This window comes from Petaurus breviceps, unplaced genomic scaffold (genome assembly GCF_028583685.1).
Source record: "Petaurus breviceps papuanus isolate PSGF00001 unplaced genomic scaffold, PetGlider_PUasm1.0 90686, whole genome shotgun sequence".
NCBI lineage: Eukaryota > Metazoa > Chordata > Mammalia > Diprotodontia > Petauridae > Petaurus > Petaurus breviceps.
In genome coordinates this window covers 11,457,045-11,481,365 of record NW_027187309.1, presented here as the reverse complement: position 1 = coordinate 11,481,365, position 24,321 = coordinate 11,457,045, and the positions used below count along the sequence as shown (strand labels likewise).

Sequence of the window (24,321 nt, the reverse complement as noted above, 5' to 3'; positions counted from 1 at the left end):
CATGGCCTAATGGTTTGTTTAGTTTGCCTCCCCTGGAATTTCCTGACTCATCGCATGCATTTGTCAAGCCGAGGAGCTGAGGCAACATATTTCTTACAAAGTGAAAACATCAGCCGGACATAGCCCTTGCCTCTGTCTCCATAAGGACCTTTTTCTGGGTATACATACCTACTTTTGCTTTAAATGGATCAATCTTTAAGGTCAAATCCCATTACATAGCACCCTACTGTAAATGTTTAGGTATGCACTGCAGGTTTGGACATCTTTTCTGTTACTACCCAAATTATAAACTTTTCTATTTATCTTTTACCTTCCACACTAAAGCTGTTTATAAGGCTCTCTAGGTGGAGCAGTGGATAGAGTGACAAGCCTGAAATCTGGAAGACTTCTGAATTCAAATTTGACTTTAGACATTTATTAGCTGTGTGACAGTGGGCAAGTCACTTAACCCTGTTTGCCTCACTTACATCATCTGTAAAATGAGCTGGAGAAGGAAATGGCAATCTACTCCAGTATCTTTGCCAAGAAAACTTCAAATAGAGTCATGAAGGGTCAGACACAACTGAACAACAACAAAATATTTGTAAACTGAATGCCTTGAAAATTTCAGAAATTGCAAAATTTTTCCAACAAGATTGAATTTTCCAACTTTTGATTTAGTTTGATATTAAATATGACGACCAGAAATCCATGGATTTGACACCCATTATTTCTTTTCATTAGGATAGTGAACATTTTTGAAAATCTGCCATATAGCTGTTGTCCTTCATACTTGAAGAGGACCAATATATGCCATATAAGGATCTATAAAAGGAACAAGGACTTTTTAGCCTAAAGAAGAAATTTGAGGTTCACTGGATAGATATTATCTAACTGGAAAAAGGAATAGACTTGTTCTTGATTAAACAACAACACTGGGTAAATTTGACTAAAGAGTAAAACCTAGACTCCATTGTAAGGAAAAACTTAACAGAGAGCTAGGCCTTTATGAGATGGGCTGCCTTCCCTGACTAAATCCTTCTCTTGCAAGAGGTTTTCAAGCAAAAAGGTGAATGACCACTTGACAGGATTATTGTTAGGGGACTCTTGTTCAGGTATGAATTGGACTAAATGGCCTCTTACACCTCTACTTTCTGTGAGTTGTAATTCTTTGAAAAGTCTATAATTATTTTATTGAGCAAGTACAGCTTAGCTATTTTACTAACTATCCAAGAAAGCCCTTTATTAGCATGAGCTCTTTACAATAGGCAATATATTTCTCTTTCTATTAAAAAAAATGCTTGGAATTTCTACTACATCTCTTCCATTTTCTTTGATGTATATTTTATTGGACAAAGTAAGAATAAAAGGACAGGCAAAAACATCCTTATCTAGAAGCCAATAGGAGCTATTTAATAAGATACCTCCATAGGTCACCTAGCATGTTAAATGCCTACTATGTGCCAGGCACTGTATTAAGTGCTAAGAAAATGGAAAAAAGAGAAAAGACAACTCCCTGCTCTCAAGGATTTTATATTCTAATGGGGAGGACAACATGCAAATGACAATATACAGGCAAGATATATTCAGTATAAATTACAGATAATCCCAGAGAGAATGTAGTTAAGATTATGGAGGACTTGAGGGAAGCCAGGAAAGAGAGATGAGGAAATACATTAGTATTTTTGTATTTGAATATCAGTATCTTAAAATATTATTTAATTTCAGTGCCACATTTGGAATCATTGAATATTAGAGCTTAAAAGCAATCTTAAAGCTCATGTAAAGAAGAGAAAGTGGTTAGTACTCACTCCTCTAACTGATTTTGTTTAGCTTTGTGTGTTTTCATATCTATTTACTTTTATACATGGATTTGGAGTAAGAGAACACAGTAGTACCACATCAATGCCATTTAGTACCCATTTGACTAACCATTCAAAGCCATTTAACCACCTAGGACTGCAGTTTCTTCATCTATAGAAGGATGGGGTTGGACTAGATGACTTTTGAAGTCCTTTGCAGATCTAAGTCTATGACCTTATGATCATCTTGAGGGCAGGTTCCATGTCTCATTTTTATCTTTGTCTTCAGAAGATCTAGCAAATTTCCTACACATAGTAGTTGTTCAATAAATGCTTTAAAATGCACAGCACTGGGCATGTGGCATTTAATAAAGCTTAGTGTGGTATTGAATTAAATCGATTGATTTTTGTTGTTCAGGCATTTCAGTTGTGTCCAACTCTTCATGACCCCATTTGGGGTTTTATTGACAACAGTACTGGAATGGTTTGCCATTTCCTTCTCCAAATAATTTTATAGATGAGTAAACTGAGGCAAACAGGGTTAAATGACTTGCCCAGGGTCACACAGCAAGTAAATATCTAAGTGTAGATTTGAACTTCAAAACATGAATCTTCTGGATTGCAGACTTGGTGCTCTATGTACTGTGCCAATTAGCTGCCCTGACACCAAATGACATACTATATGACTTGTATAGGATTAAAAGGTTAATTAGAAACCTAGAATTACTAAGGTTTCTAGACTCTCAATCTTTATTCTTTCTATTACAGTTTTTGATGCTATAATGTTATTTTAATTAGCTATTTGTTAAGTGATAATGTTGTAATATTATCCACATACTGTAAGATCTTAGGGAGAAAGTTGGCATTTACACTGACCAAGTTTTTATTACAAGAAAAACAATTATAATCAGTTTAAATTTCAGTGAATCAAACTATTTGCATCTGAAAAGAATTTTATCTAGTATATTCCTTTCTTTTCCACTTCTTTTCTGGTTAAAAAAATCCCCAGGGGTAATTAAACACTGAGCTATACATGACTGTAGTGTCAAGGTTTTGAAAGGAAACATGAAAAGCTAGAACTTCAAAGGCTGTGTAGCTGTAGGAAGTTTTTAATAATAAATAGACAGATATGAAAGACATAAAAGTTGAGTATTTGGAAGAATGAGTGGCTGCCTTTTTTAAAGATTGACCTTTGCCCCTTTTTTTGAGAGGGGAAAAAAAGGGATAAGCAACATCCTAAATTGGAAATTCAATTTCCTTCAGTGATATTTATCTTTTAAAAGTACCTTGCCATTCTCAAAAATGTCAAAAAATATATTTTCTGTTCAAAAAATGAATGATTCTTGACAAAAGTCAAATGTTTATGGGGTGCCATGGTCCGATCATGCCTTTAGTATTGTACAAAAAGGGAGACACACTTGTTTAAAAATAGAAACTGAAAAGAGAAAAAAAATTATTAGGGTTATTATAAACATTTAGAACTTTGGCATTTTTCCTATTTCCCATAATTATCCTTCCTCAGAGATTCCGCAAACTTACTATATTCAAACTATAATTTCAGTGCTTTATGAACTGAAAACCCAAAGTATAATCTACCACAGAAATTTCTCACTGCTATTGCTTCCCTTCCTCCCCACATCCCGCATGTATAATTGAGTTTTTAATCTAGTACAGTTGACCATGGAGATGAAGATAAACAAGGATTTTTTTTTTTAAAGAAAGGTCAAGAGTTTTGTTGTTGTGTTATTGTTTCTAAAAGATTAAAAATGGTTGACAAAGGCATTAGGGATGAATAATAAAGAGAAGTGTAAAATAGCTGAAATACTTTTTTATTTTCTAGGGGCCCAATGAATTTAAACACCAGGATAAAATTAAAATCTATTTACTGGTTTTTACTGGGTTTTTTTTTCCTATTTATTAACATACTATCCCAGGGAACTACATGCTCATTATCATTATTTAGCTATTATTGCTATCTATCTTTTAAAAAATACTTTTGGGACAACAAGGTGGCATAGTGAATAGAGTACTGGCCCTAGAGTCAGGAGGACCTGAGTTCAAATTTGGCTCCAGATACTTGACACACGAGCTATGAGACCTTAGGCAAGTCACTTAACTCCAATTTCCTTGCTTTCCCCACTCAAAAAAAAAAAAACTTTTTTCCATAAAGAAATATGATAATAGTAACAGTTATAGCTTATGCAAATATAACTTTGACGTTTGCAAAGTAATTTCTATTTGCCCACCAATTAATGCAAATAAAGATTGAAGGTTCTTGAGTGTATATTGCCTGCTAAGTCACAGTCAAAAGCAAGCTTGTTTAACCTTTTAATGTAGTCGCGTCCTTAGATTAGTTAAATAATTGTTTATTTTGTGTTTATACATATTACAATATGTATATGTGCACACACACATGTGTGTCTGTGTGTGTGCCAGGTATGGTGATAAGGCCTGGGACACAGAGTAAGGCAAAAACATAGTTCCTGTGCTCAAGGAGCTTAGATTCTAATGGAGACAACATGGAAACAACTGTATACATACAAGAGATATATATTGTACATGGGAAATAATGTCAGAGGGAAGGCACTGGGAATAGGGGAGACTGTAAAAAAACTAATTATGGTCTTACTATCTATGTTTTCTTCTTCTCTCCCTTATCTTGAGGCAAAACAGTTACCAATTAAAGTCACATTAAATTTTTTGTTGTTTAGCAACATATTCTTGGAAATAATGGCATATTACTAGAAATAAGTATCTTAGAAAATCTATAATATTATTACTGCTAAGTAAAACCAATGATACAGTGACCTCATCTGAAAGGGCACATCTGTAACACTGTCATTCCCCCAACACACATATTTATCTATTAAAAAAAATAAATTCATTTTCTTTCTTTTTAACCTCCTACTCCGTTGGGAGGAAAAAGAAGAAAAACAACTTTGTTGCAACATCAACAAATATTCATAGTCAAGCAAAATTAATTTCTTCAGTGATATAAAATATACATTTTGTATAAGATTTATATACGTATATATACCCACATTATTATATTCAAAGGGGAAAGAAGGTGACTCATAAAAGGGGGCTCAAAGGAGATGGGGAACAAATGAACATAGCCAATATAGGATCAATGTAAAGAAACTTAGCCCCTCCTGTATCTTTCCTTTTTTTGCAGCAACATTCCTAGAAAAAAGTTATCTAGTCTCATAGACACTAGTTCCTCATTTCCTATTCATTTCTTAACCCCAAGTTTATAATCTGGTCTCTGACTCCATCACTCAACCAAAACTGCTTTCCACTTATGTATAGATCTAATTAGAAGGAAGATCATACTAGATATAAAATTACTTCTCTGCAAATTCTGTCCATGTTCCTTGTTTTGCCTGGTGAGAACAAACAGAATAAGCCCAATATTTCTTGAAAACCCTTCAAGTATTCAATGACTGATATATCTATCATGTCCTCCTCTAAGCCTTCTCTTCTCAAAACTAAACATCCCTATTTATTTCAGCTCACCTGGATACATATACATATGTGACATGTATCATACTATGACATATACATGTGTGTATGTGATAATCTCTAGACTCTTCACAGACCCTTAACATAGATGTCATTCTCAACTCCTCACTCTCATAACCAATCTCTTGTTGATCCTTGCTCAACACATCTCATACATATATAGCTCCTTCTCTTCCCTGACAGTGGCACCACTTTGTTCAGGCCCTCATCACGTCACACTTGGACTATTATAACAGCTTGCTGGTTGGTTTCCCAGCCTCAAGTTTACCCTTACTCCATTTCATCCTCTACTCAGTTGTAAAAAATTATGTGAGGTTTGAAAAGTTCAAGAGACATTGTTTGTGGGTCATTAATCTTTTTATTAATAAATCTAGCATATTATTAATAAAAGGATCAGTGACACTATCAAATTCCAAAGCTTCCTTGTGGCAGTGAGCTCACAGTTTATATGGCCTTGGAAGAGTGAGTGTTTCTGAGTGTGGTAATCAGCTGTTTGGTTATCAAGTAATGAGAGGAAATTAATATTACAAAGAGGGTCTGGGGGCTGTGAGAGATGTAACTTCAATTATGTCATTTAATCCTAAATTGTCCAGCCTTGAGCAATCTAATCAAAGAATTTATCCCCATTCAAACCTATGTAGAGCACAAAGGGCTTCTCTACCTTAAATTAAATTCCTTGTTTGTTTGGGTAGGGTCTGATCACTTTTGAGGAGAAAGTTAGTTTAACCATCGGAGGGAATTTTAGAAAAAGGTGGAACTCTGGATTTCCCCAAACCATTGGTTATTAATAATCATCTCTCTCAGAGATCTTCCTAAAGCTCAGGTATGAACATGTTACCTCCCTTGTAGATTAAACTCTAGTGCTTCCTATTACTTCCAGGACCAAATCTAAAATACTCTAGCTTTCACACCCCTTCATAACCTGGCCCCTAGGTGCTTCAAAATTTATACGATAGGGGCGGCCAGGTGGCTCAGCGAGTAAGAGCACCGGCTCCAGTGTTGGGATGACCTGGAGATCGAATCCTGGGCTCAGACACTCAGCACCACACCCAGAAATAACTGGCCCTGTAACCTTGAGCAAGTTACTTAACTCTGATTGCTTAAAAAATATATATAGGATGCAGGAGAAGCAGTACTTGTTTGTTGTTTAGTTCAGTTCAGGTTAACTCTATGTGAGCTCATGGACTTTCATCCATGGGGTTTTGTTGGCAGAGATACTGGAGTGCTTAGCTCTATCCTTTTCTAATGTGTCCCCATTGTATGGATGAGAAACTGAAACAAATGGGGGGTGACTTAATCCTGGGTCACATAGATACTAAGAGTCTGAGGTTAGATTTGAACTCAGATCTTCCAGATACCAGGCCTGGTGCTCTATCCACTGTGCCACCTTTGCACATAGGTATTTGTCTCCTTAGACTGTGAGTTCCTTAGTGGCAGAGATCATTTTTTGCCTTTATTTGTATCCCCAGGGCTTAGTACAGTTCCCAGCTCTTACTAAATGCTTAATAAAATGCTTGTTGATTTGACTTCACCTTCTGATTGCCTTCATCCAGATGTTTTCCAGGCTATCAAAATCCATCCTAAATGCATACATAGGATTTGCCACTGTACTCCATATAAGATCAGACTGCAGCAGGCTACCCAGGCACTACCATTTCTCTGGTCTTTGACTAATGAAGTTCACAATCACTTTCTTTTAGTAATCTTACTAAGCCTTCCTTCTGACTTAGTATATATTCTGGCAACTTTCTTAGCTTCTATATTATTCTTTTCACTCATATGGAACTTGCAGACCACTAAAATCCCTAGATATTTTTCTTACTAACTACCATTGGGACACATCTCCCTAATCTTATATATTCAGAAAGTTTTTTTTTTCTTTTTAACCTGAGTGTAAGATTCCCTCATTTATCCCTATTAGATTCCCTCTTAGATTCACTACAATGTACTAACACCTCGAGATCTTTTTAATTCTTTATTCAGTTATCTAGGGTGTTAGCAATACCTTCCATGTGTCATATACAAATTTGGTAAGTGTGCCATATATGTTTTTATTTAATTTGGGCATGAAAATGCTAAATAGTACAGAACCAAACTCTACTTTTCCAAGAGGGTGGGTGAGTGTGCAGGGGGAGACATAAGGCAGAGAAAAGTATTGTTCTTTCATGGAGAAGACAGTATGGAAAACTACCCGATATGGAGGGAGAGAACATGCATTTATTAAACACCAGCTAGATGCCAGGTGTTGTGCTAAATCCTAGGCCAGCTAGATGGCATAGTGGATAGAGTGTGGGCCTTGAGTCAGGAAGATTCATCTTCCTGAGTGCAAATCCTGCCTTACACACCTACTAGCTGTGTCACCCTGAGCAAGTTACTTAACCCTATTTGCCTCAGTTTCCTCATCTGGAAAATGAGCTGGAAAAGGCAAACCTTTTTGTCTAATATCTTTGCCAAGAAAACCTCCAATAGGGTTATGAAGAGTCAGAAACAACTGAACAAATGCTATACAGATATTTCATTTGAGACTCACAACTCTGTGAGATAGAGGCTATAATTCTTCCTATTTTACAGTTTAGGAAAATGAAATGACAGCATCTGCTAAATGACCTTTTCAAGGCCACACAAGCTAGTTAAATGTGTTTCCTTACTTTAGGCCTAGAGCTCTTACCATTGTGCCTCCTAATTTCCAGAGATGTAATGATGTATAGAGAAAGCCAGATTTCAGACAATCAACATGACATCGCTAAAACATAAGAAGAAGGTCAAGGATAGAGGCAAAATTGCTTTCAACAACAGCAGTACTGATAAATCATTCACTGTCATGCAGGGTATCCCCAAAGTCTTAGTGTGGTTTTATATTTCTCGTGAGCGTTGAGTCACTTTAGTCATGTCCAAATCTCCATGATCCCATTTCGGCTTTTCTTGGCAAAGATTCTGTACTGATTGCCATTTTATTCTCCAGATCATTTTACAGATGAGGAAACTGAAAAGAGAAGAGTTAAGTGACTTGCCCAGGGTCACATAGCTAGTAAGTGTCTGAGATCAGGTTTGAATTCAGGTTCACCTAAATCCAGACCCAGCATTCCATCTATCACATCTCCTACCTTCCTACTAGGTTTTATACTATTAAAATTTTAAAATGCATTGACTTTTGGAACTCTATATGGTTCTTCAAGGTTTACAAAGTACCTTCCTCATGGCCATGTGATATATGTCACTTAAGTACTATCATCATTTTAAAGATGAGAACTTTGAGACTCAGAAAGATTAGGTCATACAGTTAGTATATATCAGGATTCAAGATAAAACATAATGAAATAGATTCTTGATGCTTTTATTTTAGCACAAAGATGTTTAATAAATTCCATCAAAAATTAAATTATATTTTCAAAGCCTTTAATTATGAATGTCATTATAATCAATTTTATTTTGAATAAGTAGTGATCCCACTGTCAAATCTAACTTAATATTTGTATAACTTTTAAGTAACCAGATGAATGAATCAAGTTTCATATTAATGTTTAATTGATGTGGATCCTTTGTTATAATTCTGTAAGTGTTCATTTCTCTGATCTCTTTCATTCTCATATATTAGAGCTGAGAATTTAATTTTATAAACTGTTAATTTGTCATCACATTGCCAATAAGTAACTATTGTAGTGAGTAAAATATCAACTACATAAAATTACTCAATAAATATTTTTTGAGAGACTGATATTTGAAGGACATAGTTAGGAATACAATGTTCTGGAATGACTATGACTTCTAGCATTGGGAAGGACCCTGCTTTGATTTTAGGGATCACATAGGAATGTGAACTGGTAACTGTTACCTCCTGCCTTTTCTCCTCTCTACCTAATTGTCTGGTAGCTCAAGTATGGTTGTGGTCAAAATTGATAGCTACAATTCTTTTTGAAGCTAGTCTTCCTTAGTTTCCACAGCAATATAACAACAAGGAGAGCAATGTAATGATAAGAGTTAGCATAAACATTTTAAGGTTTGCAAAACCCCTTACATATCTTAACTCATCGTATCCTTACAACAGCCCTGTGATATAGGTGTTGTTATTATCCCCATTTTACAGATGAAGAAACTGAGGCATAGAAAGATTAAGTGACTTATCCAGAGTCACACAACTAGTAAGTGTCTGAGGCAGTAACTGAAATCTGATCTTTCTGAATCCAAGTCAGGTGCTCTATCCATTTATATCACACTGCTCTAGTTAATCCCCTGGTACCCAGGGCATACTTCCTCTATCTTCCAGTCACTTCATTTTATTATCTCTGTTTCTAAAGTTGGGTATATGCCAATAAATATTTGTAACTTCTTAGTGTTAGTTATATGACTTCTTTCTAGATATCAGTCTGGGGATTTTCCACTAAGACTCTGGTGTGGAGGGGAAAAATCTTCATTCTTAATGTGTGGGGTATGGGAACCCCAAAAATCCCTTGACTTCCAAAATTTTAAAGGAAGATGTGTCTTGAGGAAAGAAAAGGACATTTTACTCAATTCTTGAGAGAAGAGGGCATCCCTTCTACCAGTATGAACCAGCAGGATGAGGCATGTTACAGAAGATGGAACAAGAATTTATGCCCTAAATTAAGCCCCCTCCCACTGCTGTCCCTTCTCCCAATGTCTGGGAGGTGGGCTTACAATCTAAGCACAAAATCTCCTCCAATGATAAGGAATAAAGAAGCCTGCCACTATCTCTCAGTGGCTGGGAGGTGGGCTTACAGTCTGGGCTGGAAATCTCCTCCAACTATAAGGAACAAGGAAATAGGGGATAGTTAATCCAAATGTACCTATTCTTATTTGGCAAACTCCAAAGTGAAGAAGGGGGAAGGTCTCTAAGAGATTCCTAAAATTCCTGAAGGGCTTAAGGCTGATTGATAGCAAGGGAAGGGGGAAGGGTCCTAGGTTGTGTAATTTCTTAGGAAATCCAGCAGCTCAGGTCTGTTCAGTCTTACAAAAGTCTGTCTCTGGTTTAGAGATAGTCCCCCTCCCTTCTCCTCATTCTGAGGAGTCTTCACAGAGAGTGCAGAGAGTGTACCCCACTCACTAATAATTGAATTCTACAATTTGTCCTTTTCTCTCCCCAGCTTATTCAGAAGCTGACAGATGTTGCAGAAGAATGCCAGAACAATCAGTTAAAGAAACTGAAAGAAATTTGTGAGAAGTAAGGAGAAATTTTCATTAAGGTGGAAGTATTTTATGTATTTATAAATATATTCAGTAAAAATTCTTTCATTCATTTGACTTTTTTTCTCCTTATTGCTTCTTTGACTTTTAGAGAAAAGAAAGAGTTGAAGAAGAAAATGGATAAAAAAAGGCAGGAGAAGATAACAGAAGCAAAGTCGAAAGACAAGAGCCAAATGGAAGAGTATGTAAAAATACTAGCAAAAATACCCTTGGAGAGCCTGGTTGGGAAGTGGAGGGCGGCCTCCTCCTCCTCCTCCTCCTCCTCCTCCTCCTTCTTCTTCTTCTTTTTTTTTTGCTTTTTGGAGGGGAAAGGGCAGGGCAATTGGGGTTAAGTGACTTGTCCAAGGTCACACTGCTAGTCAGTGTGTTAAGTGTCTGAGGCCAAATTTGAACTCAGGTCCTCCTGACTCTAGAGCTGGTGCTCTATTTGCTGCACCACCTAGCTAACCCAGAGGAATTCCTTCTTAATCTGCTACATATTTACTCACTCATACATAAATTCCAGTTCAATTTTTAGGGGCTTTTAAAACCCAGAATTAGCTAAAAATATTACAACAGTTTGTATAACTCCTTAATAATGTACACATCTGTAGTACTGGATTATATGTATAAGGTTCAAAAGGCATTTAAAAGTTAACATAGAACCAATTTTGAAACCAAATCAATTGTAAGGATTGTAGTCTGTATGTATACTAGTCTAATAATAAACTAATTATTTGCTTCTAGGGAGAAGACTGAAATGATCCGGTCATACATCCAAGAAGTGGTGCAGTACATTAAGAGAGTATGTTAGCCATTTCTTTTCTCTTTGACACCACAAAATGTCTTAGTTTCTAAAAGATAATGAAACTGTAGCTCCTTAATAATAAATAGTTAATAGACATTTATTAAGCACCTATTATAGTACTAAATGGGGTGGATACAAATGGGATGGGAGTGGGGGTGGGGGAGGAAAAGACCAGGCCTTGAAGGAGCTTACAATCTAATGGAGGTGAAACAAAATACAAAAAGCTGAAAGGGTGCATGGGGATGTCAGGGGAACTCTCTCTTTACATAGAGATTTGTAATTCATGGCCCCACCCTCCAATCAGAGAGGCAGAGGGTATGGATGAGATGGAGTACCTGGGCTGCTAAGGTTATCCCAATCCCTGGGACATATTGTAGAAATAAAGTAGAGCAACCAAAGGAGAAAGGTCTGAACTGAGCTCTCCTTAAATGGAGGTTCACGGTCCCACCCTCCAATCAGAGGGACAATTATTTCCATATGTTTCAGCACACAGAAGAAGAATCGCTAACACGTGTAGCTCTTTAAGGCTGGCATATACTATCTTATTTGATCTCTAAAATAACCCTTTAAGGTAGGTGCCTTAAATTACAAATAAGCTTGATTTTGAAAAATTACCTTCATTTTATAGAAAAGGAAACTGAGGCTAAGAAAGTTATGAAGTTAGTGATACAAAGAAAAAATTCTTTTAAACTTCCTCGATCTGCCTAATGAGCTTTTCTCAGGTGTTAACTTATTTGGTTTTTAATTCAGAAATTTTTTGGTTGTTCATTGTATGGCACATCCCTAGAAAAGTGGAAACAAAAAATGATACTGGTGTGATACTTATGTGCCCTCTTCTAATAGAGGGATTTCCTGATCCCCCCTTTCCTATATGTTCCCCTCCCATATTACTATATATTTATTTTGCATATATTTGGGATTTATTTATTTATGTACATATTTTTTTCTATCAATAGAATGTGAGTTCATTGAAGTCAAGGACTATTTCTTTATTTTTCTTCTATTTATTCCTAGCACCTGCCATGATTACTTATTAAATAAATGCTTGTTTAATTAACATATGAAGGAATCTCTGCTAGCAAGGACATTTAAGGTCCTTGAGCCAGAGTGTAAAGTATCAAAACAGCTATGTTAACTAGAGTTTTATAAAGTTTTCATTTACTTTCAAAGTGTAATCTTGAACATTTTTTTGAAATTGAACCTGTATCCTGAGAAGACATATGAATTGATGCAGAGGAAAGTAAACAGAACCAGGAGAATAATTTATACAGTGACAATAATGATAAAAACAAACAACTTTGAAAGAAAAAGGAACTTGCATCAATATAATGACCAACCACAATTCCAGAGAAAGGAGGCTACCTACCTCTATATAGAGAGTTGAAGGATTCACAGCAGAGAATTTCACACACACACACACACACACACACACACACACACACACACACATTTATTTCAATGTGGCCAGTGAGGAAATTTGTTTTGCTTCACTATACACGACTGTAAAATGGGTTTTGTTTCTCTTTCATTCTCACTGGGAATGAGGGGAAGAAAAAAAAAATTAATGTCATGTTTGTCCTAAATGACAGGAAAAAAAAGGAAACAAAGAAATTGATCCTGTTTTTACTTTTTTCAGCTAGAAGATGCACAGAGCAAAAGACAGGAGAAACTTCTAGAGAAACACAAGGAGATTCGTCAACAGATACTGGATGAAAAACCAAAGGTAAATTATCTATTCACACACACACAGATGTATGTACACACACATACACGTGCATGTTGGAAAAGCAGGTTATTTCTTGATTATGTTTGATAAGCATTTTGGTACAAGTCCTCTATTCAAAACTTGATAATACCATTGTAGCAATTCTTTCAGTGTGTATTTAGCTAAGCAGATCAGGAAAGCTTTCCTTCTGGGACAGGTATTTGATGTAAAGTCTGCCTCTGTCCAGCAGAGTGTGCCCTTTACTGGAATCTCCTCAAGCACTATGGAATAGATAGGTAGATACATAAATACATAGAGTAAACCCACCAAATTATCATGAGAAAGAAAAGTACAAATTTTACAATATAAGTGTGTGATATGTCTGGCCTTTTCAGTATCATTTAACAAAATAAATTATACTTAAGCTTATATTTGTTGTTTTAGAGTCTGTATCTTTTAAAAATCAGATCAATGTTCATGTGACTGAAATGAACAAATGATTGCTAATGTCTGGTAAATTAAATTGTTTTAGATCAAATAAAGTATATACCCTCTAAAATACATTCCACCAAGTTGGAATTAGAATTTATATTAGACAGTACTTTTGTTTAGAAAAAGGATCCTAAATGCTACCAGTCCTTCCAACATTGGTGCAGACCTAAAAATGGAGATCAGAAAGGTGTTGATACTATATCCTAGATGAGTGGGGAAGTTGGGGTAGGATTTTTGTAAGTAGAAACTCTGTGCCCTTAATTTTGTATATACATATATGTATGTATGTACATACATGTATACACACTTACAAATATGTATGAATGTGTGTATACACACACACATATATATTAGGCTTTTTACTTTATGTGTTAACAATGTTATGCTTTTAAAATATTTAATTTCATGTATTTTTGTGGTCAAGTTTACCTCCATATTTCCTATTCTGACAAGATCCTTTCTAAGCTTAATTTCTTAATCCTATCACTGAAATCATCATGGTAACCAATTTTTCAGTGGTGGTAATGGAGTTTTACTAGAAACAATAAGGATTTAAATTTCAACATCAGGTAGTGCTACTAATTATCCTGTTCCTTATACCTCAACCTCCTATTTAAATATTCTTAGCCATCTTTTAGTTGTTTCCATAAAGGCAAAGCAAAATACATTTTAATAGCTGCTTAAGAAAATGCCTAACTTTCTACACAGTGATGAAGCTTATTTACCAAAAAAAAGGGGGGTTAATTCTTCAATGTTTCGTGATGAAAAAAATGCCAAATTTTGTAGGATAGTAATAATAAACAAATAATCCAGTGCCAATCCAGTGTGAACTTCATACAGAGGAAAGTATTGTTATTTGAGTAAAGTTTACTGCTTATGAAATAAAAACAGAAATGGCCTTGCCTTAATGGACATTCTCCAAGGAAGCTTTCAACCCATTGATAATGCAAAGGGTCTACTGTGAAGACTTGGAGCTTTATATGGAATTGTTCCCAGTAAACTTGAAGAGGGAAGAAAATGGAAGGGCAGTTACAAAAGGAAGAACTAAGATGTGGAAGGGAGTGGTGACTGATTCTAAGTGGTCCTTGGGTGTTTTGGGGATGCTTTGAGACCAAGAGACAAACTGAAAGCAACAGACATAGTGGATAAACTGAGGGAGGAATGTGTGGATTGCTACTGTCTTGGCATCCCCTAAACCATGAGTCTGGGAAGAATCCCATGGAGGCCATATCCAAACTGAGAGACTGGAGAAGATTCTGCTCTATCTCCAGAGGTCAGAAAGATGCCAAATTGGCTCCTCAGAGCAGGCAGAGAAGGGATGAGTACAATGATCAACAGTTTTTCCAACAGCATCCACTGGCTCACTGATCAGCAGTTTCCTCATTCTCTCATAAGTTTTCCTTGGGATGTTCTGTTCTGTCCACCATAGTGGGAGATGCTAGGGATTACATCCTCTTCCAAGGAGTAGAAAATTACTTTAATGCTTGTTATCTTACTGGGTTTTTGCTTATTTTAAAAATTGCTTTCGTATTTTAATTAAAGACATTTGCTATTGGATGGTTGATGCTTGCTTGGCTTGATAATAGAATATTATACTGGATGAAGTATTAGGCCATGATTATCTAAAATGTTCACATTGAACCTGGGAAGAGCAGAAGAGGGTTCTAGAATTTGAGTTGTCAGAGAGTTCCAAGGCTTAGCACTGTACTCAGTGATAGAACAAAGGGCCTCATTATTGCTAATCTTGTAAACAAAGAGTTAATCTGTGAACAGCTTGGACAGGCCTTTCCATATCCCTAATATGTTCCATTGGTATCTCATTCCTCAGTTATGGCACACTAGAGCAATTCAGAAGAATCTAACTAGGTTCTTCTGAATCTTCTGAACTCAGGAAGAACTCTCCAATTGTTAAAGAGAACCTCTTCACTCTCTTCCTGAGCATATGCTAATTTTTTTAATTTAAAAATTTCAATGAATAAGTATTTATTTTCTTGCCTTCTCCTTACCACTTATCTCCTTTCTCCCTCACATTTCCCTTCAATCCTATTGGGGGGGGGGCGGGGAGAAGGGGAAAAGAAACAAAACTTAGAAAACAAATATACCTAGTCAAGCAAACAAATTCTCATCTTGGTCATGTTCAAAAATATTTGACTAATTCTGCACCCTGAGTCTACTATATCTCTGTTAGGAGAGGGGTAGTATGGGAGTTGTACAATCCCTTGGAATCATGGTTGATTTTTGCATTAGTCAGAGTTCTCAAGTGTGTCAGAATTGTTTTTCTTTACATTGTTGTTGCTAATTGTATAAATTGTTCTGGTTTCTGCCACTTCGCTTTGTATCAATTCATAGAAACCTATTCAGGTTTCTCTGAAACTGTCTCTTTTGGAATTTCTTACAACATATTGGTATTTCTTTAAATTTATATTAACAAAATTTGTTCAACCATTCACTAATTGATGGGTGCTCCCATAAGTTTCCAGTTCTTTCCAGGCATGTATTCTACACTCTTTTCCCTAGTTAAAAAATTTTCAGTCCCTACAAATTACACCAGAATACCTTCTCAGATATAGTGACCTGCAACTTCAGTTCTGGGTTATGTCTTTTAGGATCTGCAGTATTAGACTGCTCACTTAATGCATAACTGCTTTATCCTAATTTTTAAAAACGCCTTGTCCAGTACTTAAATTCTCTTAAAAGTCAAAAGCAATATGTAGGATGTTTTATTGTGGTAGTCATTTGAGACCATGGACATCCTTCAAAAGAGACCTGCCATAATTGAGTTATTTAGGTGCTTAGGCTCATCTGATACATAACTGTGTAATGCTCTTCTAGATTCATACCTGCCTTGGTGCATGCAAGGGTTTGTTTTAATTCCATTACTTACTATACATAAGAACCATAAGACAGAAATGGACATTAAGTTTTATCATAGTAGGAAATGTAAATGAGAAAGAAAGGAAAGAAAATTAAATGGAGACTCAAAGGAAGTGACTGCCAAAGTATTCTGTATTTTATTTACTGAAATTAATTGAAGTATAAATAGTGACTAAACAAGTTTAGTTTGTATCGATGTTCAGTGTTCTTTATGATATAATATTTTAAAAGATTTCAAGGTATTGGGGCAGCTAGGTGGCGCAGTGAGTAAAGCGTTGGCCCCAGAGTCAGGAGGACCCGAGTTCGGTTCCGGCCTCAGACACTTAACACCCACACAAAAAAAAAACTAGCCGTGTAACCTTGGGCAAGTTACTTAACCCCAATTGCCCTTCAAAAGGCAAAAAAAAAAAAAAAAGATTTCAAGGTATTTCACACAAGCCACCATAAATTAATCCATAGCCAAGAAGAGAGTTGGGTTGTTCTAGACTTGTTTTAATCTTAGATTAGCTTATTTGTTTTCTCCTATCAATCAAAATCTTTTTGGTTGACTCATGGGTCCACTTGTGCAACCGCTGATGGGGTGACATGACCTGCTTTTTTACATAGAAAGTCCTTAAAAGAATGTATTTTTCTAGTCTGACATAGACTTGAGAGAAACTAAAGAAAAATGAGAGAGAAGTCAAAGAAAGAGCCAAAAGGTTACAAATGGAAGGGTCCATGTGGTAGTATCTGTTTGGAATGGTTAGATAAGTTGTTGCTATTTAGACTGGAAAAAAGGGGGAAGAATGAATGATTTAATAAGCTCTTCAAATATATCAAGAGTTTAGTTATCTTTCAATGAGTTTAGGATTAGTGAATAAACTTAATTTATAACAGGAGACATATATTAGTCATTATTACTTACAGGGTTTGAAAGTATCCTAAATATTGTTATTGTTGTTCATTTGTTTCAGTTATATCTGACTATTCATGACCTTCTTTGGGGTTATCTTGGCAAAAACAAACAGAAACTGATTTGCCACTTTGTTCTCCAGCTCATTTTACAGATGAGGAAACTGAGGCAAAAAAGGTTAATTGACTTGCCCAGGGTTATACAACTAGTAAATATCTGAGGCCATTTTTGAACTCAGTCTTCCTGACTTTAGGCTCAGCACCCAAATATTGCCTAGCTGTTTGTAATGGACACTAGCATATGGGATTGAGAAGATTGGCAGATTTTCTTCATGAAAAGCTTCTAATAATCATATCAACAAAATTTTAGCTGGAAACTTATTAATGCTTAATCTTTTTGAAAAGTAAGGGGATATACTAGATGATACCTTGTTTTGGGCTCTGAAATTACTTTCATTAGATTGTTTTTTTATCCTATAATTTCTCTCCTCACTCATATTTTCTAACACCTTTCTTCTTTGTTTTCTTTTTCTTTATTTTTTCCTAAGCTTCCTTGAAAGCAAGATCTGTTTGCTCCCCTCTGCTATTTTATTTCGATAGTATTATTTATTTCATGCTGATAAGGACTCTGAGGACCTTTAGTCCCTTGAATGTGAAGATATTTGGCCTCAGTATGATTATCAAAGCACTTTAATATCTGTGATCTCATTTAATCTTCACAGCAAACCTGAGAGGAATGTAAGACAGAAGAGGCACTGGAAGGTTAAAGAAAGGAGAGAGTGATTTAGGCACAGGATTGGGACTTGAAATCTTGTCTTCTGACGTCCAGTCCAATGCTTTCTCAACTAAAAGCAGATCATGCTATTGCACAATACTGGAGTATTTTAATTTTCATCCCACTTTTGCTTTTATAAAGAGTCTCTCAATCTTGTTTTATTTTTTTTCCTCTAGTGAAAGCAGTTCTGGACTTCACATTAAAAGAGCAAGGGTCAAATTCTATTTCTGTTTTAGACTAATTACTTAATCTCTCTGACTCCTTTTCTTTTTCCTTGCAGGTGGAATCAACATAATATTAGCCCCACCTAGCTCAGAGGGTTGATGTGAAAAGTAAATAGGAGATAATATATGTGAGAGCCCTTTCACATATATGACACTCTATATACATGTATATGGTATGGAGATTATATTTTCATTTTACATATGCAGTTTCATATGCCTCCATTTCAACCTTGATTTTGAGTCTTACAGATTCAGTCTCTACTATATCTCTCATAGCTATCTTCTGTCTTTCTCTTTGCTCATATGGTCACCATCCTAGGTCAGAGCCTTATTACCTCTCACCTGCATGACCACAATTTCCTCCTAAGTGTTCTCTCTGCCTTGTCTCTTCCCACGCCAGTTCACCCTCCATAATTCTATCAATGTGGGATTCATAAATCACTCATTTTACTGTCATTTACTTACTCAGTAATGGGTCTGTATGTTCTCTAATCAAATAGAAATCCTTCTGTTTAGCATTTAAACTCCTTCAACCTGGCTCCAACCCACCTCTAAAGACTTATTATAAATTCATTCCCTTCACTCATTTTATTTTCAAGTCAAACTGATATTCTTGCTGATCATCCTTACACAGCATATCCTGTCTTCCACCTTTGTGCCTTTATAAGGCCTTTTCCCCAGGCCTAGAATGTGCTTCTTCCTTATTTTTGCATTTTCAAATCTCTAACTTTCTTTAAAATGTAACTCAGGCATTACCTTCTACAAGGTTTTCCTGATTCCACAAGTTGCTGCTACCTTCCTCCACCATTTCCATGTATTTGTTTTTATTTTATTTTCTATAAACTGATGTTCTTCCCTACTCCCTATTAAGAGATATTATGGCAGTTATTTTAAAACAGAGTAATTAGGGCTATCAGTTAATGTATTCCTAAATTTGCTCAGTGTTACTTATCTGAAAAAAGCAAATACAACATCTCAAATTGCCCTTTGGGAATAATATATAATCTGGAAAAAATTCCTACTAATCAAAAATGAACTTCAAAAGCTAGCAACTTAATAATAGCTAGCATTTATGTAAACTATGCGTTTAGGTTTGCAAAATGTTTTAAATAGGTTAAATTATTCAGTCAGTTCTCACAATAACTCTATGAGGTAGATGCTATTATTATCCTCATTTTATAGATGAGGAAACTGAGACAAAGAGATTAAGTCACATAGCTTAGTATCTGAGGTCAGATTCGAATTCGTGGTCCTGACTCTAAGTCCAATGCTCTATCCACTGTACCTACCACCTAGCTGCCTAGGTAGACTACTACTTTCACAGTGTGACAAGCCAGAGCCAATGGACTAAGTATAATAGAGACATATTTGCCTAGGGTACCAACCGTGGCCAGATCTGATTTACTGAATTATTTTTGGTTGGCCAATTTGGTGATTTACATATGATTCTTTTGATTCTGGAAGAGTCATGTTTTGACTTTTGTAAGTGAAAAAAATAAGTGACAATAAGAAATAGAAGAAGTTAATCCCCAGTGGTGAGTGAATAAATGTATATGTATAAATATCTTGTTCCTCAATTTGGCATTAAAATTTTATATGTATTGGTATACAAGTCCCACTAAAACTTAATATTAAGTCACAGAAATCCATAAGAATGTTATGAAGTATCATCAGGGCCTGTTGGTTAGTATTTTTTATTCAAGAGGAAATATCTAGATACAACTTTTTGGGCAAACTATTTGATTTGGTCCCTTAGTATATATTGCTATCAATTTTGCTCAGGAGTGACTTCTTACAGAAGATTCATCTCCAGAATTTTAAACTCCGTGCAGTAAGTCCTGGCCTCCCCTTTCAACAAAGCAAAATAATTGGTTTCACTGGGAATGCCACACCTGAATGCGTTTGCCAAGACCTTAAGGAAGAGGTTTATATAAAATGCAGGAAGAGATAAAAATCATCCACCTATTCAGGCAAATGACTTCAACTTCAGAGACCTAGCCTATTTGAACTGTCGCTTTTGTCGAGGATGGCTTGACTTTTCCTGTAACACTCAGGAGTTAGGGAGAGAGAGAGAGACAGAGAAAGAGAGACAGAGACAGAGAGAGAGACAGAGAGAGACAGAGAGGCAGAGAGAGAGACAGAGAGACAGAGAGAGAGACAGAGAGACAGAGAGAGAGAGAGAGACAGAGAGAGACAGAGAGAGAGAGAGACAGAGAGAGAGATTGACCTTATGAGATTAAATCATAAGTAATGAAGCCTTTTCCCAAGTGTGAAAACATTCTCACTCTCTTCTACACACACACAGTTTTCAACATACTGAAGCTGTTGACTTAAGTCATATAAAGATTCTTCTTTTCAGGTAGACTTTTAATGAATTTTCTATGAAACTGCACGAAACTAGTTGGCTTCCATCTCCAATCTACTATTACTACTGTGACATCCCATTTGTATTCCATACTTCTTGGAACACAGCTTTCTGTTTTAACTTAGCTCCTCAGGAAAAGAAACACTTCCAGGAAGCTTTAGAACATCCTAATTTATGCATAAAGAACATTTTAATCATGTAGCTGCATGTTCTTTTTCACCTTCAAGGGGATATGGAATGATTAGACTCATTTTCCTCTTTAGCATCCCTATAACAAAATGACTCATCTTTCCTGGATGAAGTCGTTCCTATCAAATCTATGACTGACCAGGCCTACGTGCCAGGAGTGCTTAAGAAGTACTCCTATCTCTTCACCCCCTTTTCCAATATTCCAGAAAAGTGCTGCTTTCTTAATTTGCTATCTCAACCAAAATTATTTATTTATTCATGATTTATGGTCTGCCTCCTTACAAAAAAGGAGGCAGAAAATTCCATCTCTTAAACCAGAAGTACCCTCTGTTCATAGTACCCTTAGTGTCTCAGTAATTTTTTTTCATGTCACCTCTAGGTCAAAAGAAATACCTAACAGTTCTGTTTATTAAGTGGATAGATACAAACAACTTAATAAATATTAATGAACTAGTAACTTAGAAGCTGGTTGAAAAATTATATATATGAATTGAAAAAAATATTTTGTTTCATTTTTAAATAACCACAATTTCAAATGGGATTGGTATCCCTTTTGGGCACTGTACAGCTTCTCAAACCTTGGAATCAGATTGGATACCTCTACTCTCATGTCTTCTTTCAGATTGGTTTGCAGCTAGTGCTTGCTTTTTATCAAAGCAACCAATGAAAATCCAACTTTGCAAAGGTCTGACATCACAAAGGAAAAAGTTCAAGAAATTACTGGGGTAGCAAAATTATAAGTAAACAAAAATCTATCTCAGACATTTGAGAATGTCATCAAAAGGATGTTTTGTGTTCTGATGTGAAACTGTGAATTCTCTTAAACTAATAATTCCCTCAGTCTTAGAGATGTTAAGTCACTTTTTTTTCCCTCAAAAATTTAAAATATCCTTTGGCGCCCCTGTGAGTTTGCTACAACAGCCACAGTTCTAGATCATTTACTTGTGCCATCTCTAATTTGGTAGCTGGTAGAGAAATTCGATTAAATGGTGGTCAGCCTCCCATTCTTGTTTCCTATTTGGCATCACTTTATGACCCTGTGCCTCAGATCATATAGTGCCTAAACAATGTGTTAAAAAGAGGTATAACTGACTAGTTTTCCTTCTTCCTATTCATTGCTTTCTCATACACACCCATTTTTATCCTCTTCTTCCTTCTTGCTTTTTTCCCTCCAACATTCCTTATTTCTAGAGATAAGGAATAGATGGAATATGTGCAGAGGTCAGGGAGGAAAGTAACCACCTTCCATGTTGCAGGTTTGTAGCCAAAAGAGGATGGGTCAAAGTCACTGAGTTCAAAAAGAGAGAAGGAGGAAATGGACTTTAAGGGAAAGGGTAAGCTGATCATACTTCTTGCTGAGCCAAAATAGTATTTAATCTGGAAAAAAGAATTATATGTCTTTAAATATTTGAAGAAAGACTACTTCTGTTGTATTCCAAAGGGTAAACATAGGACTAAGAAGTAGAGAGGAGGCAGGTTTCGAATCCATATAAAGATTTTTTTTTAATAACAACTAGAGTTTTCTGATGGTGAAGTGGACTTTGTGAAATAGTGAGTTTTGATCATTAGAAGGGTCTTATTAGGGGTTGATGATCATCTGTAAGCAATGTTGTTGGAGTTACTGTATTAAATGAAAGGTTTGACAACAAATTAAATTACAGTGTTAGAGGGAAACATGAAAAAAGTGATCTTGAAACTGCTTTTTCAAGCCTCATTGTAGTTGTTGTTATTGTTGTTTTTCCCTACTCTTGTCACCCCTCAATGGCTATCCATTACCTGGAGAATAAAATACCAATTCCTTAGCCTAACATTAAAGATCTTCCATGGCCTGGCTCCAGCCTATCTTTCATACCTCGCTGTTCTCCTTCATGCGTTCTAGCCATTCCCTGATGTTGACCTGAATTTTCTTGCTTTTAGGTATACCTGGAATATCCAAGCTTGGAATAAACTTCTTCCATATTATCTGTTGAAATCTTTCCCTTCCTTCATGGTTCAAATTCAGATCCAAATCCTCAATGATTTGCCCTATTTCTCACTACTTGAAAGTTGTCTCTTCTTCTTCATGTTATTTTTTGAGAATTAGACTTTGAGAACCCTTTTGTTTTTATCATATTCTACTTTGTATCATATTTGCATTTATATGTGTGTGTATATATAAACATGCTTATATACACATATAATATGTGTGTCCAAATATATATACCTATCTCTATGTGCATATATTTGTATATGTATATATGTAGACACACAATGTGTATATAGGTACATACACACATATATGTATACATAAATGTGTGTATATGTTTGAATCGCCCTTGTTATATTCAAGACTGAGGATTGTTTTTCATCTTATCGCAATTACAGTCCTTTGCACATAATAGGTACTAAAAAAATATTAATTGAAATAATGACATTTCTGAGCAAAAGACTAGATAGATTATAGTAACAAGTACAGATTTTGTTTTCACAAATTCTTTTTTTTTTTTTAACTTTATCAGACCAGGTTTATCACAAATATAATGAGTAGGTTTTCCTCAATGTGTAGACAGTTCCAGCAACCGACTGACATGTTGCTTAAGTGAATATCATCAAATCCACACTCAATTGGGTCTAGACTAGTAGGAACTTGAGACTGTAATAATAATTTAATTTTTTTCTATTTTGAAACATGAATTATATTTATAGTTACTAGAGAAGGAAACTTCATATTACTTCAGAGATAGGTGATCTGATGGTAGTATGGAAGCCCAAGATTGTAAGCCCCCAAAATGTTGGCAGTGGCAATGCAGAACTAGCAAAACATCATGTAGACATGATTTCTGTAGCTACTTTGGTTACCTGACATATACTGGACCTTGCACATGATTAATACATGATTTCTGAATTCCTTCCTTCCTCCCTCTCTGTTTTTCATAAAGCACATCACTTATTTTCCACTTATAACATAACTTGGTGGACAGCAGCAAAAAATTAAGACTATATCAAGTTCAATTACAGTTCTAAAGTTACAATCATCAATATTTCATTATAGTATTTACCTTCTGGGTAGCAAGACTAGGGAACATGCTTCTCTCTCTCTGTCAAGAAACATACTTTTTTTTTCCCCCAATGAAGAAGGTAGAGGAGCATCTTCCCTCCTTTTATTCTCTTCTTTGCCTAAGATTATACTCAGCTAAAGGGAAGAAAAATAGGGTTGCTATGAAAAGTCTTTATGATTGAACTTAATGTGGCTTAGCCTATATATACATTTTGTTTAAGTGTTACAGTTAAAGATCAATGTGGCTTAGAGTAAAATCCCAGTTCAGTGAAGAAAAATTGTTAAATATATCCACTCACATCCTGCTACATATTTCTGTTCAATCGTTACTTTTTTTTTTTTGCTTGAACTAAAGCCTTCGTTGCAGTTAAAGAGGAAAGAGATCAAGAAACAGGAACCCTGGATTCTAGCTCTAGTTCTGCCTCTAACTAGATTTATGATCTTGGGGAAGTCACTGAACTGCTTGTGGCCTCAGTTTCC

The 24,321-nt window shown here is 35.7% G+C and overlaps 1 protein-coding gene across 1 annotated transcript in view; it reads left to right on the top strand.

Moving 5' to 3' along the window:
• Nucleotides 1-24,321, top strand: part of PLCB1 (phospholipase C beta 1) — a 628,464-nt gene that overhangs the window by 515,439 nt on the left and 88,704 nt on the right. The window contains exons 27-30 of the mRNA XM_069065428.1: nt 10,403-10,479; nt 10,594-10,683; nt 11,229-11,286; nt 12,926-13,012. Coding sequence (XP_068921529.1) covers nt 10,403-10,479; nt 10,594-10,683; nt 11,229-11,286; nt 12,926-13,012 — 312 coding nt within the window. The remainder of the gene's footprint in view (nt 1-10,402; nt 10,480-10,593; nt 10,684-11,228; nt 11,287-12,925; nt 13,013-24,321) is intronic.